General features: G+C 46.5%; 1 protein-coding gene across 2 annotated transcripts in view; it reads right to left on the reverse strand.

The window, feature by feature from the left end:
* Positions 1-16,135, reverse strand: part of MYBBP1A (MYB binding protein 1a) — a 52,912-nt gene that overhangs the window by 7,563 nt on the left and 29,214 nt on the right. For both annotated transcript variants that reach the window (XM_071575176.1, XM_071575175.1), the window contains exon 24: positions 6,718-6,831. In XM_071575176.1, coding sequence (XP_071431277.1) covers positions 6,718-6,831 — 114 coding nt within the window. The remainder of the gene's footprint in view (positions 1-6,717; positions 6,832-16,135) is intronic.

Genomic DNA, 16,135 nt, shown 5'->3' on the forward strand with positions numbered 1-16,135 from the left:
CTGCCCTCTGTGGGATCAGCCCAGCAGATCCATCACTGCTCCTGAGCTGGAGAAGCCTGGCCAGCTGCATTCTTTCCCCACACTGTGCTATCTCCATCCATCCCCCTCCTCCCCCACTCCAGACCTGATCCTGATGGATAACTGTGCAGATTCATGGATGGACACAGAGCCAAGTCCTTCCACAGGACACATGACCTTAGCCCTGGCCCAGCCTGGGGTCACTCAGGGGAACTCCCTTCTCCAGCAGCAGAAGCAGCACAATGTGCACCCATGGAACAGCCACGGCCCTGCTGAGGAAGCACCAAGGAGGGGTGATCTCTGAATGCTGAGATCAAGCTTTGTCCCAGCCCCTTGCTGCCAGGAGGCTCCCACAGAATGGCACAGCATGTTATTTTGCTGCCAGTGGGGCTCAGGTCCCTGTGCTGGAATCACACCCAGAAAGTGCATTGGGGCCCTGCGATTGCATTTCCATTTCCTGAGCCAAAGCACAAGATTTCCCACATCAACACACAGGAGAGCTCTGGGAGGGGCACAGCCCTCCTCTGCTACTGAGAGGTTAATAACAAACTGCCAACCAAGTGGAGGATTTCAGGATTCTGAGTGCTTGTGGCTCCTGTTATTATCTGACGGGAGCACCCTCACCTCAGCTGTCATTATGCTCATGTTTCTCCTGAGAGGAAGGAGGGAGCCAGCACCATTCCCTCTATCCCACAGAGGCTCAGAGAGGCCAAGTGACATGACTGAGTCACACAGACCACAACAGAGCCAGGAATCAGCTCTGAGCTTCCCAAAACCCAGACATGCCAGCCCCAAATACTTCCTTTCATGACAATATTCACTATACAACACAAGCACACTCAGAACTTAGGGCTAAATCATGGGAGACAAAGAAGAGATGAGGGAAGAGTCTGCCTCTTCACTCCAGTTTCCATCTATCCACAGAGTCACATCCACTCCCAACTCTGTGTACACAAAGTTCCCAAGGAGTTCCCACACCACCCACCTGTACAGAGCAGCAGCTGCTGCCAAGAGGAGGAAAGAAGGAAAAAGAGGAAAAAAAGCACTGACTAAAAGTATAAATGTTCAAAACTTGCTTCCTTGTATCTCTAGCAGAAAGAAGTCATCAAGCCATGCCTACAAAGGGAAGGAACCACCAAGACTCTGCTTGTCTCTGACTGAAAGAAAGGGGGAAGGCAGGGGACTAAGCAGACCCACACACTGATGGGTGTAACTAAAGGGCATTTGTGGTGATGTTTATCTTGGCTGTTACTAGAGGGAGAAACCAAAAAATCCAGGAGCCACTCTCACAGAAAATGTCAATGCTTTCCATAGTTCAAGGATCTGATTTTTTTTTTTCCAAAGACCATATGCAGCAGGGAAAAACCATACAGGACAGCTGAGGAAACAGAGGAAGAAGGAATTCTCCTCAGAGACATCCAGTATTCTGAATGCACATTGAAGATATCAGTTAAATCACTACTGGCCTCATTTTACAAGCTAAGAGGCTGAGAAAGGGCAATGAATTAAGAATTCATGAAGATGGACAGATAAAAGTTGAGGCAATCTTCAAGAAAAAAATTGAAGAATGGCTTTTTCAGAGATTTGATGAAGTCACTGTTAATAATTTATCTCCCTTCAAATTAAGACACCGATAATCAAATGTGATGCCCTTCAGAAATTAAGGGCATGTCCACACTGGAAGGCCACATAGTACATCCCTCTCTCCCCCACACACATTCTCAGTAGCTCCAGCTTGTTGTTTTAAATCCCTCACTGAACAACACAACAGCAACAAAACCCTGGAATGCCAGACAACAAAAGTCTTCAGGGAGCACAGAGTGGCTTTCAAATGATAAGGAAAAGAGGCCTTGGGTTATCTATGCCATCCCTTCCCAGGCCATGGAATTCCCTGTCTGCCAACAGGAGCAGGGCTGCCTGCCCAGCCCAAGCCAAAGCAACCACCCCAGTGGTGGAGGCATCACCTGCACCCCACTGGGACTGTGTGGGGATTTACCTCAAAGTCTCCAGAGCCTGAGGTCCTGCACTGAACTCAGGTATCAGCAGTTTTCCAGTTCAGGATGCCTTGATCCCTTTTGGGTTTTAAACAGGCAACCTGAACATCATCTGCTCTTTCCATCCCTTATGACACTGACAAAACAGGCAAAGGGAAAGAGAGTAGTAAAGCTGAGCCCTTCCTGGGATGTCTCTTCTCCCAGGCACTCAGCAATAGGACAAGGGGGCACGATGGGCTCAAGCTCTGCCAGGGGAAATTGAAGTTGGAGAGCAGAAAAAAATTCTTTCCAGAGAGAGTGCTCAGGCATTGGAATGGGCTGCCCAGAGAGGGGGTGGATTCCCCATCCCTGGAGGTTTTCCAACTGAGCTTGGCCGTGGCACTGAGTGCCATGATCTGGTAAAGGGACTGGAGTTGGACCAAAGGTTGGACTTGATGATCTCAGGGGTCTTTTCCAACCCAACCAATTCTATGATTCTATACTTACTGCAGGAGAGGGGCAAAGGAAACCCTCAGGAAACCCTGTGCACAAGCCAGAGAAAGCAGTTTTAACACCAGTTTTCTGAGGGCTGTTGTCTTCTGAGGTTTACAGCTATAAAATACACATTTTCTGGACTATTCCTCAAAATCCTTTTCTGCTCCCTTTCACTTTCACATCATAACTGGGAGTTCAGCACAAGTAAGGAGTTACACAAAGCACCTCAGTTCAGGAGGGCAAGCTGGTTCCTTGGAAAGGGATGACCAAAAAAAGTTCTAAAATTATGTATTCTGAACCTGGAGCTTCCTGCCCCAAATCTGTCAGTGAGCCACTGAAAAACTGGCACAGGTTCAAGATCACTCCAAAACCAAGACAGCAATTTTGTAACATATCAGAAAGAAAACAGAAATGCATCTAACAAGAGGAACAAACACCAAAACATGCCCACACTGACAACTAGGAGAGCTGAGAGATTAAAATCGATGTGCTTGAGTCAAAAAGAGAGTATGAGAACCCTCAACCAAACTGGATGAGAAGTTCCTGCTTGGAGCTCTGAGGCTCTGCCACTCCCTCCCTGCCTGACTGAGCAGCCCAAACTCGTTGCCACCAGCACATCTGAGCTTGGGGCAGATATGGCTGCCCAACACATGGGGCTGTTCTGAAGCCACATTCAGAGACAGGCAGACTGTCCATGGACAAAGAGGGTCCCTGGGATGTCTCAGCAGACCTGAGCTGGATTGCTGGCTCAGCTCCCAGCCAAGCCTGTCTCCTGTAAAACAGGGTGAACAACTTCAGCAAACCAAGTCCATTAACTCTTGGGTTTCTGCAAAACATTTTCTCCATTACATCAACAATTCACTGGCTTGAATTGCCTTTGTAAAGCACTTTGAGAGCTACTGATAAAGAACAAAGCTCTCAGAGAAGCTCCTGTCAGATGTTCCAGCATCTCAGGTGAGCTCTGTCACAACATGAAGCAACTCTAATTCTTTAGCCATGAACACAACCAAGCTGTGTAGACTTCCAGCATCAGAATAGACTCAAACAACAGTAGCAAGGTTCTGATGCTGGGAGTCTACACAGATTGGTTGTGTTCATGGATGAAGTAACTATTTAGGACTTAGGAGGCCAAACCTGTGCCAGAGCTGTTTCTCTGCTCCCTCACCTTTGCAATGCCAGGGCTGTGGATGACAATTTCTGTCCAGGTGAGCCAGCAGCACAAACCAAGAGCCCCAACAGCAAGCAGGGCTCTCACAAGAAGGAGGAAACTCCAAAGTACCCACTGGGATATCAAGACTTGCCTCAATGGCAGTAAGGAGATGGCAAAGAGGAATCCCTCATGGCTGGGATGTCTGTTTTATGGGAACAAACAAGGTCAAGTCAGCTTATGTAAGCACAAGGGCCACTGCCTTGCAGCAGCCAGGGCTGCTATTTTGGGCAGCTGTCTCTTTACTGAACGTCCCTGGCCATTCATTCTCCCTCATCTGCCTCACAGCTTTGCCTGCATAATTCAATGATATCCAAGACTGCACTTTTCTCATTGCCTCTTCCCCAGTTCAGGCACGTATCACTGTCTAAACCCATCCCAGGCTCCCCTGGCCAGGATGCTCCTCACTAAGGGATCTCTGGAGGAAGGCAATGCCAGCCCTGGGGCAGGACAAGCAGGCAGACACCAGGAGAGAACATCCCATCCTCTCTCACAGCCTTACACCTGCCATGGCAATGCTGCCCCAGAGCTGCAAATCTGACCCAAGACAAAGTGTAGCAAAGCCCTCAGGTGACACTCTCCTTGTGACCCACAGCACTGCTTGAGTTACAAGTGCCCATCAGTTACAGAGCTGCAGACTTCTCCCTGGGCCAAAGGTATGAAACTCTACATTATCATTTTTCCATTTGTGAGGGACAGTGGCAGGACTGGCCAGTGAGAATAAATGCAGACCTTCCCACCAGAGGGAAGGCAGCAGAACTCAATTCTTTTCCACAGCATCATCCAGGTTCTCATGGGAAAGCACTCACATGCCAACATCTATTTGCTTACATACTCACCTCCATAATCATGGCTGACCTGGAATGGCCCATGGAAACAAGTCTTGGATGAAAAGGGATGAGACTGAGCTGCAAGAGAAACCCCCAGTCCTGCACATGCCCTCTGGCTGAGCAGCAATGTGTGGTTATCAGGGACAGGAAGGGCTGTTGTTCAGCCCAAACTCTTCCCAAACAAACTCCCCTCATAACTTCAACACCAGCCATGGAACTTCACCCAACCTGCAGCTTCCCTTTCAGTCAAACACACAACTTACACCTGGACATTCAGGGCTAATAAACCCTCCAGCAAGTTATTTTAATGGTGGATTATCTTTGGCAAACTCATACTTTCTACAGATTCTACATTTGCTCAGTTTCCAGCCTCTGACTGCTGCTACAAGGGATTCCATACCATCTCCAAAGATGAGTGACAATATGAGTGTTGTTCTACCACACCACAGAACCACTGCATGTTTTCACAACTATTACCAGTTAAATGAGCATTTCTACACCACCAAAACGACACAAATATATATTTTGCAGCTTCAGGAAGTTTTGCAGCACAAGTGCCAGCCTTTGGCTCTGAATCAAAACTGTTATATGGAATAGAAAGACCTTGATTCCTCCTAATTACAGCAACATTTAAAGACATGCAGCTGCCTCAGCCCCACAGAGCCACATCAGCACTGGGTTAGTGCAGGGGAGGAACAAGAGGGAGGGAGATAAAACCCAGTACAGGTATGAACACCAATAGCACTGTGTAAAAATGTTATCTCAGGGCTTTTTCAGGCCAAAAAAAGAACCAGTACCTATATGCCACTGTCAGTTAACAGTATGGGAGGCCTCCTGCCCACAGGGTAAACCTTGGACAACCCAAACAAACTGACAGGATTTCTCAGGAATTCTTCATTAAACACACATGACCACAGAAATGAGAGGCATTGAGGAAGCTTTGGTAGCAAAGCTCACTAAAATCCTTGCTGGGCTACCAGGATTTTAACCTTCCCTGACAAGAACAACATAAAGGCATTGTAAATGTTTGTGGTTTCCCAGTGCATCACTGAGTCCTGCAGGTATTCAGCTTCTAGAGAGAAATATGGAGATGACCAGGCTGGGAGGAGTGGAATGTTTTATGTAGCTGAGAAATAAATCATACCTAACTCCACCCATTGGGTTCCTGATGTAATCATTTAATAAAAACTACTTAATGTAACCTAGGATTACTTGATTCCTGAAGAATTATAAACAACACCTTTAAGTTCCTTGACTTGGATTTGCTTACATTTTGTCTCTCCTTGACAAAAGGAAACAGATCTATTTGTTCTGTTTCAATACAGCAAATTACAGCACAGCCTAAATTACCATGTAACCAACAGCTGAAGAAGTAAGTGGAGAATGAAAGCTGCTCTTAGAAAGAGGTCATTATTACAGCTACATAGGAACTCCAAGTCTGGAATCTCCCATGTCATCAAGTTTAGTCACCACGTCACAACACTAATTTGGCTGCTTGGTTCTCCCCACATCAGTGCACGAGAACACAAGTGAATGGCATTTGCTCCTTCAATCTTCCTGTCCCACAGATCATCTCCCACATAACAGCTGCACCCAAGAACTGCCCTCAGGTACCACCTGTCCTTGCCACTGCATCAGGAGCCCTGCAGTTTCTGTCACTGGTTTTTCTGTATAAATGATTTCCCCATGTACTTTAAGGTTTCCCTGATAAACAATTATCAGCAAGGGAGTCTGGTCCAGAAGGTCTGCAAAGCACCAGGAGCTAAAAGTCAAGGGCACCTCAGCTCTACCTCTTCAGCCCTGAAGTTCATTCCAGTACAGAACTTCCATGACAGCAATTAATGTTTCCAAAACCTTTCCATTCAACTTTAAAAAAAAAGGAGAAACCCCTAAATTGATCTGTATGAGTGTATCCTCTAAAACTTGAGCTCTGCCTACTGGATCCAGACACAGGTGCTACTGAGCTGCTCCAGGCACGTCTCTTGCACTCTGTGCCAATGCACCCGATCAGGGATGTTCCAGTAACTCTGCCATGCTGGTGGGCACTCCTCACACCTGGTGCAAGCAGGGCATGAGGCCTGTAAGGCCACCTAAGCTGAGCACAGTCCCAGCCTGCAGCTCTGAGGCCGAGCACCACAGCAGGGAAGCAGCACCCACATGTTCTTGGTACATTTAACACATCAGAGCTTGTTACCTCTGTCACTTGGCTGATGCTTCTGCTGATCAGTTCCTCCCACTCCTCCTCTGTCATGAAGAGCTTCAGCTCATGAAGTAGCAGAACCTTGTGGAGAAGCAAACAAGCCATGGCCTGAAAGAGAAAGGAGAGGAGAACATGAAACTCTGTACTCTCTAGGAAATGTCTTAGCAACTCAAATACTCTGCTGGAGCAAAGAGCTCAGCCCATCCAGGGAATGCCATGCTGCAAATGCTGCATATCCTCACCAACATGTGTCATGGAATGGCTTGGGTTGGAAGGGACCTTAAAGCTCATCTTGTTCCACCTCCCTGCCATGGGCAGGGACACCTTCCACCAGCCCAGGTTGCTCCAAGCCTCATCCAACCTGGCCTTCCAGGGATGGGACAGCCACAGCTCCTCTGCCCAACCTGTGCCAGGGCCTGCCCACCCTCACAATGGTAATTTCTTCTGATATCCCACCTAAACCCACACTCCACCAGCTTAGGGCTCTGTTAGAAAACATTCTCCAGCTCCTCAGAGTCACTCCTTGGGAGACAGGGTGGCGGAGTTTGGTTGAAAGCACACACATAAAACAGAAGGTCAGAGGGCAGCAGAGATCATGTCACTTCTAGATTTAGGCATTAATATCCAAGGCATGCTCTGGGAGCTGCTCCAAGTGCATCACTCCCAGTCTCCCCAGGCTTCCAGGCAGCACCTTTGTGTGCCTGCACCCTTCACTGTGCCCTGACGAATGCAGGAGGCACCAGAACCAAAAACAAGAGCTGCTTCATTCCAAAGGAATCCTGAGGGAAACTCCTGTCCAGGGCAGCACTCAGCCTTGCCCTGGAGTCAAACTTGCTCATTAAGCCTTCACATTATGAAAAGAAGGGCCACTAGAAAACCAACAGTAATCTGCAATCTTCTTACATGTCCTTTTCTATTCTAGAACTCCTATTTTAAGTCTTTCTTAGGTACAAGAAAAAAAACTCGCAGCAACAGGGAAAAGCAGATGATAAAAATGCACAAAATACAGTAATAAGGATTAGTGCAAATAGCTTAGAGGATTTAAAAGGGAATTTTTTTTGTAGCAGCATAGAGTGGGCAAATTCTACTCATACCTAAAGAAAAAAGTGTTGCCTCTAGCTGCCATCACACAGCCCAAAAGTGAGTGCAGGTATAGACACCAAAAATCACAGGGAATTACAATAAGAGGTAATCTCATCCAAACAAGGGCTGCTGTTCTTAAACATGTCACAGTTTGTAAAGCTCCTTATCAAAGACATCACTGAGATCAAAAGCCTAAGAGATCTCAAGAATAAAAACAGCCTGGTGATACCCAGCCTGGCCCCCAGGTACCCCTTGGGTCCAAAGCAACCTGGAAAACACAGAGCAGGAGGCTCCAACCAGCTGTACAGCACCAACCCTTCCACGGGAGTGTTTTTAGGGAACTGTTTACTGAATAATTCAAAGAGAGCACAGAGAAGAAATCCCTGGATCTCCTGAGAGCAGTAAGACCATCCGGTGTTGTAGGCAGTCAAACAGAACCCATCACAAGCTCGAGGAGGTCTCTGCTTCCTGCACAACATACTCCAGGCTTCTGGAAGGGACAGGACACTGAACACAGAGCCCTCAGTGGATAATACCAGCACAGTGTAGGGTCACACATCCCTGTAAGCTTCCCTCCAGTTTGCACCAGTATGGCCAGTGAGGAGAATCACCCAAATCCAGCTTTCACTCACACACACAAATTCTGCTCTTTACTGGAGGGCAAAAATGTAGCAGGGAGCCAACAAGACCACGTCAAGGATTTATGCTGATTTAATGAGAGAGAACATCCTAATGCCATCTCCAAGGCAGGCAGGCTCACATATTCCTTGTAATTATGGGGAGACTGTGTCTTCCAGAACAAATTATGGCATGTCTGCATGCATGTACCAAATGTAGTGGAAAGTCACTGCAGTGCAATTACAAAGAGAACGTGACCCTGGGAGCAGATGAGAGAGTGTAATTCATTCTGAAAGGCTCAGGCAGGGTCACACAGCTCCAGGCACTGGCTGTTCCCTGGCAGTTACACACACAGTCATCCTGCAAGTGGGTGCAAAGCAGAGAGAAGGGTCCTGGTAAGGTATCCAGAGACACCTCAGGACTAGAGATTTACTCCAGAGGTACCAGTAACAAGGAACTGCTCCAGTCAGCAGGGGTGGGAGCACTGCAAGTCAAGAAGAGAAGAATTCTAAGGGAATCAAAGCCATCCAAAGGAACTGGAGCTCTGCAGACCTGAGGCTCCCATGATTCCCTGAGAACAGAACAGGCCCTGAATGGGACCTAGTCCTCACTAACCACTGAGCTTGGAAATAATTTTAAAAGAAGAAAAATACCCCCCACTACTGAATGAACATTCCCTTCTGTGTGTCATCAGTGAGGAAGTCAGAACACTCAGTCATCTGAGCATCCTGGCTGGTGCTATCACTCTTTAGTAATTTGGTCACACTGGGAGCTTTCACACCTCCAACCTGAGGATTAGATCCCAGCAAAGTGAAATATGTTTTGAGCTTCACCTAATTAAAACATCACTATTGCTTTACTCAACATTATCTTGTTTCCTGATTGTTTTTTTACCCCAAAGATAATTTAGTGCTAACCATGAACAACTTTGCTCATTTGAAACAACAAAAATAAAATATTTACTTGCTGGTTAACCAGCAGCAATCTGAAATTTGAAAAGTACTCCCACAAAATCCAGCACAGACCTGGAGCTCAACAACTACCCAGTTATCCCTTTCCCTTCCTACCCTCCCCAACACCATTGGGATTTTGGATTGTCCAACAAGCACTTGGCAATTTTGGAGGCTGCTCCTGAAAATATCAGAGTATTCTCTGCATTTTCTCAGTGCCAAATCCAGCCTGCTGTGTTCCTGACACCCTATGAGGGAGCCAAGTATTATCAACACTTCACAAATGGGCAAAAATAGAAGAGGATTCAGGAGTCCCAGCTACCAAACTCCAGTCCAGTTCAGAAGAGAAGGTTGTCATCCCCCACTATGCACAATCTCTGAAATGGGAATAGTTACAACATTAGGGCTTTCTATAAGGAGAGGAGAATGTTGCAGTGCATCCCGTGCACTAGAAACCACCCAGCTGCCTCATCAAAACCTTTTGTCCTTGAAGTCATTTTTTAAAAAATAAAAACCATAAAAGAGTGAAAAAATAAATACAAGGGAAGTCTATTCATGCAGAGGTAGTAGATACACATATACACTCCCACATATATCTATCAAGCTTATGACTAAATGAGGCAGAAAGGCTCATTATCAGTCCACGTGGGAGCAGAGAACAAACAATAACTAAAGGCAGTGCTGACCCTGGGATTTTCTGTGGCTTTGGTAATTTCTTTCTTATCTACAATGATTACACAAAATGTTAGTCAGTGTAAATAGTGGAGATTTGTTTCTGGAACAGGCAACCTGCTCTCTGCAGTAACCAAGGTGTGCTGGTCATGCCCAGGTGTGCTCACACACCTCAGCTGGGGTTGCTGGGTTGTACAACCCACCTTTACCCTGCTCAGGAAAGGACAGGACATGTGGCCTGACTATTAAATATGGCAGTGGATTAAAACCCCACCAACCCAGCCACTGTTTTCTTATTTAAAGCAGGTGTCAAGCACAGGTAGGTCACAAGTTGCCCTCCCCAGTCACCATCCAGGTGAACTGGATGGAGGGGAACAGATCCAGATGTCTTTCAACGACTGCAGTTTGTGAAAAAGAACAAAACCAAACAAGCTTTTGCAGTGGTGCAGAGATTCTGTTTGCAGGCCTGAAGAGATGAAGGCATGACCTAAATCCAGGGTTGTTTTTTTCAAAGAAAAGCACGTTGTTAATAGGAGGACACTTGTTTCTTGTGTAAAAAGAAACACTTTTCAGTCCCAAGTGCTGGAGGAGGGTGGCTGGAGGTAGCTTTGCAAGTGAAAAAAGGACACCACACTGGCACACTCCCATGAGAAAAGCCACTGAAATCAGCAGTAACCACTGCCACCATCAGAGCAGCAAGAACCTGAAGATGTGCCTGCACAGCAACACACCAAACAGCAGCTCTGAGTTCTCACCCAGCTCTTCTGCTGGGTGATCTCAAAGCAGTTTGCAGGTACAGCTCACTGACCCTGCCAAACTCCCTGATGGCATTTCCAGCTTTCAGGGGAGAGTGGGCAAGGTCACCTGGCCTGTCTGAAGCACATGGCAGGCCACAAACTCCCAGCAGATGTTCCCCAGGGCAGTGTTTGAACTACATGAGACCTCCCTGCACATTTTAACAGAAGCAGTGGGGAGTTTAGATGCTTACCAGAGACATCAAGGTGGATTTTCCCCATCTTCTGCCTATTTTTTGCAGCATGGACAAAGTTTGTCAAGGTGAAACACGTCGTCAGTGTGGCAAGAGCCTCTTTTTGCCTTCATATATTATATATATATATATATATATATATATATATATATATATACACATAAAGAAAACCCTACCTGGAAAAGTACAGCTTTGTGAAACTCAGACACATTTTCAGAAGCGAAGAAGCACCAGGAGTTTCAGTGCTATCAACAGTTCACTGCTCTTGGAAGTCCAGGAGACAAAAATATCCAGGTGGCAACACTCCCCAGAGGCTCCTGGTGTTTCAGAGCACTGATGTTTCCCTCCTGGCTCCCAGACTGCTGCAGCAGAGCTCCAGCACCTCTGACTCAGAGCCAGCACACAGCACAGAACAGCAGCTCTCACTGTGTAATCCTCAGCATTAAGACTATTCTACAGCCACAGGGATATGGCATAAAATAATTGCACTTCTAGAAATTCTCTCCTCTCAAGCCCTCTGAGACTGCAATCACAGGAATCACATGACAAACAGCACCAGGAAAGGTGGGCAGAGGAACACAAGCCAAGATTATGGGGAATTCTGAATGAGCTTTCTTCAAATTTTAAGAAATAAACCAAAATAAATTCCTCAGCTACCTGCACCTTGTTAGATGTTTAAAAGATCAACCCCCTCCAAAACCCACACCCACCACAAGCTTCAGCTTACAGGACTATTAGTTACAGGAGAACAACCTGTCACTTGGTACTGCAGGGCAGGAGACCCAGAACACCACACCAGAAGTCTTCCAATTACTGTCAAAGCTTTTGTAAAAAAAGAAAACCAAGAGCATGCAGAGCCACGAAGCAAGTGCCAATCTACCCCCATTTCTGCTCTTACAGCCAAACTACTTCACTTGTGCATTTACTTTGGATGTGGGATGGAGACAAAAGCTCCAACAAAGCACTCCTGAGTTTCAGGGCTTTTTATTTCTCTACCACATTTGCCTCATGCGTTTGAGCATCTCTGCTGTGCACTACAGGCCTGTTTGATAACAGGTTGGCAGTCAGAACTCAAGTTACCAACAGCCTCAAAGCTTATTCAAAAGGACACAGACATATTTCAAATTGAAGGGGGAGGGAGGATGAGGCAAAGCCCTGGCTGTGGCTTAAGAAAGCTATTTTTGAGAACAAAAATTAATTTTTAACTTCCTCACCACCACTGAAACAAGGTGCACACAAGCAGTGGAGCCAAGACTGCCATTTAACAGATGTCTAAAGGTTTCAGAGTGCAAAGTGCTTGTGCCTTCTGGGCTAAGTAGGACTGTTGGGAGAGCATGGTTGGCTTACTCAGCTGTGCAGAACTCCCCATGCCAGGACACCTGAGCACCTCCATAACTATTTCTTAGTTTAAAAATGTGCTGTCAGTGCTCCAAAGCGGCACCATAAATTAGACATGTCCCTTTACCCCAAATTTACACTGTCCTCCCTCTGATGAAGGGATGCAGGGAGTGCTTTCCCTGCACCCTGTTCCTGGCTGCCTCCTCTGCCCTGCCTGGCCTAGAGACATTGCCAGGTACAGGCACAGTCAGAGAGAACCCACACTGCCCAGGGAGATCATGGAAACATCTCCTGTATGGTCACCTGGCTTGGCAGCTGAATTCAGTAACTCCTGCCACAACCCAGTGTGCTCAGACTAATCAAAGGGCTTTCTCAAGACGCCCCCTCAGCCCTGCCAAGGTGTGGTAATTGCTGTCTGAGGTTGGCAGACACAAGCCCGATACGGTTTGGGCAGCACAGAAGCTGCCAGACCGTCAGGTGCCAATTTCCAGGTCTGCCCTCCTGCCCCCAGAGACAGAGAAGGCACAAGAATGCAACAGAAGGAAACACTGAACAGAACCCTCCATCAGCCCCTGCTCCCACACCTTCCCTGTGCCCCAAACATCACCTTCTGGGCCAGAGAGCAGGTTCCTCCTCACCCTCCCTCAGTCTGGCCTTGCCAAAAAAAAACCCAGAGAGGAGATTTATGAACCGAGGAATAAAATTCTCCTTGCCAAAAAGTGATGAAAACAAATGATGTTTTACAGCTTAAATTAAGTTTCTGCGACAAATGGATGTGAAAAATTTTGCAAGGCTGGTTAATTACAACATGTAAAGCATTTAAGTGACACCTAAATCACATTTTACAGCCTTGGACGAGAAAGGCAAACTCCCTCAGTGCTCTCCCAAAAAACATCCCACGTCATCAGGTTCTTGCAATGTGGTTTAGAACAAGCCAACCTGCACTGCTCCCCAGCCTCAGGCAAAGCTGCCTGGACCTGTTCTTCCCTCCCAATAAAAAAGCAGTTTTCCACAGTTCTGGCAGGAGACTTTCCATCCAGGAACCTTTAAACCCCTCACAACAGCTTGCATATTAGCACTTTGAAAATAATTGTCACACGAGACACATTCTGCTCATTTGATCAGCATCATGTACATGATCTGTTTAGGCCTCCCTGAGTGCAAAAATCATCAATGAACTCCGTTGAGTTTATGGGCTTTGTGTATTAACTTTTATTTCTAGACCTCTGAAAAAGCCAACATCTCTCTCTGGCTGGTTTCTAGACAAGCTGAAGAGTAGTTTGCAAACACAAGGGGTTCTGTGTCCTCTTAAGCTGCTGGAACACACACCCCAGTAATTCCCAGTGCAGGACAACTTCCCAGTCACTATCTCAGCAGTGGAAAAACTGGAAAAGTAATCACCTGTCCACCTGCTTTGCAGCAGGTGAACTGGATCTCTCACCTCCATGAGAGAGGCTCAAGACCAGTGACTTGGGGTTGGTGGAAATCTCTTGCTAAAATACTGCAAGCAGAGGAAAACCAAACACGCAGATCTCGGTCTCCACTTTGGGTACTCTACCTTTGGATTCCAGGATTTGCTACTTTGCTTCTGAAAAGAACAAAGGTCCTTGAAAAGGCAGCACTCGAGACAAAATTGACTGTGAGGAAACCTCCACCTTCCTATCACTCCTGCTGACTCCCCTCTGCTCTTTGTTTTTATTATCCTTCATACACCTCTCCACCCATGGCTCAGGTGTCCTGCAGCAGCAGCAGCAATGAGAAGTTAAGCAACCTGTACAATTCCCCCACTATTCCCGAGGCTCTGAAGAGCAGCTTCCAATTGATCAGATGGGTGTTCAGGTCACTGGACTCGTCTGTACCACAGGATGTTCATCCCATCAGCTACACTGGCACATCCTCCTCCACAACCTGAAAACAGCTATTTCAAGACACAAGCACACAAACCAGCACTGCTCAGCCTGGCTGAAGATGTGGAGTGAGCTACACCTGACAGAAACCACCTTTACATGATGCAGATGCACCTACATGAGTTATGTCAGTCCTGACCCTACAGGTAAAAATGCTCATTGATTTCACTGACAGAATCACACCAAGGAGGGGTTTGCAAAGTCCCTGAGCCAGCAGAAGCCCCAGGACAGCACTCAGCCTGCCTGCAGACCACAGACACAGCACTCACTGTCACAGGGGTTCCTTCATGCCCTAAGTCAGCAGTGCTTTCTTTAACCAGGGACTCTGCAGATCACATTCTCTCCATTGCTGTTGAGAAGGGGATTTTTTCCATGCTTGGTTGCACTGCAAACAGTGCTCTGGAGGATGTTCTTGTCAGAGTAAAAGCCTCATCTTGTACTTGCCTAAGCAGAGGAGCCCATTTGGGAGAGTCTGCTCACGCCAACAGGGCATTTGTGCCCCATAAAATAACCCAATCCATGTACAGCTGCTTCCTTCAGCTGGGAAAGGAGGGGGAAAAATCATTGAATAATCATTTAAAAATAATAATCAAAGCTCCCTCCTATGGTCACCACAATTTAACAAGCAGTGACAGAAGTAAGATGTTGCTGGATTTTAAAGGCAGTAGAGATGGGTCAGTGCACACAGGGAGAAGGTTTGCCCGTGCAGTTTTCCAGAGGATCCCTGCCTGTTAAACTCTGGGCTCCACCAGCAGCATTTCAGCCTGAGATGAAGGGTCTGCAGGACATCTGACCAGTCAAAACAATGAACCTATAAAATGTCACACTGGACTCCTGGACCAGGCCTGGCTGAGGGTATTAGACACCAGCTCTGAGTATTTTATTTGCATAACACAAAGATGCAGCTGGTGAGCATTCAGGGCTGGGGAAAACCTTGTGCTCTTCTTCCACCAGAGGCCAACAGGCAGACCCTGGGGACACAGCAATCCATACAACAATCCATATATTGGTCTGCAGCTTTGGTCAACACAGAGATTCATTTCTCCCCAGGGTAACCACTTACCAGATCAGAAGGGCCAATCACTCTTAATGTTTTGCTCCAAAACCAAAAAGTCAATATCTTATTATCCTAAATTCTTGAAAAATGAAAAGATGGCATAATTAAATGAGCAATGAGCACACAAGATAAATCAGCAGCAGAACACAGATTAGCAACCATGAGCTCTGGTGTTTTCTTACTCTTTCTGTAATGCCCTACTGCAGGACTGAAACACTGCTGGGAAATCCTGGTACCACAGGGCAAAGACCAGAGGAGAAAAGAACAGCAGTGGATTCTGTGCTATGTACCCAAGACTCTCCCATATTAAAAAGTAATAATCAGAAATATGCCCATTTCCCTCTTCTTTCCCAAATACTTTTCTCCCAAGTTAAGAACACAGTCATGTGATTTAAAAAAAAAAATTAAGACAATTTGTTTTCTTCATATGACCTTGTTTATTTTGGAGCATTTCTACTTTGCTTTTACAAGTTCCTCCCCCTCAACATCAGAGCAAGAAATGTTCTTTTGTTAGGAAATCAAAGCAAAGTCTCTCACAGAACATCCCAGTAGCTGAGGCTCAAAGAATCATGACCAAGTACCAAGAAACCTCTGGGGAAATCATCCAGGACACTCCTGTCTCTCAACCCTGGCTTTCCTCTTGGAAAAAAACCAAACCAACCTAAGCCCAAGGCTTTCACTTTGTCAGTTTTTATTTTACACATTATATTGTATTATCAAACACCAAGAGGCTTCACTGACACCTCAAGTTACTCACACACACTGGTAAGACCAAAACCAACACTGTCCCCTCCAGTTC

The sequence above is a fragment of the Pithys albifrons genome, chromosome 21 (genome assembly GCF_047495875.1).
Source record: "Pithys albifrons albifrons isolate INPA30051 chromosome 21, PitAlb_v1, whole genome shotgun sequence".
Lineage (NCBI taxonomy): Eukaryota > Metazoa > Chordata > Aves > Passeriformes > Thamnophilidae > Pithys > Pithys albifrons.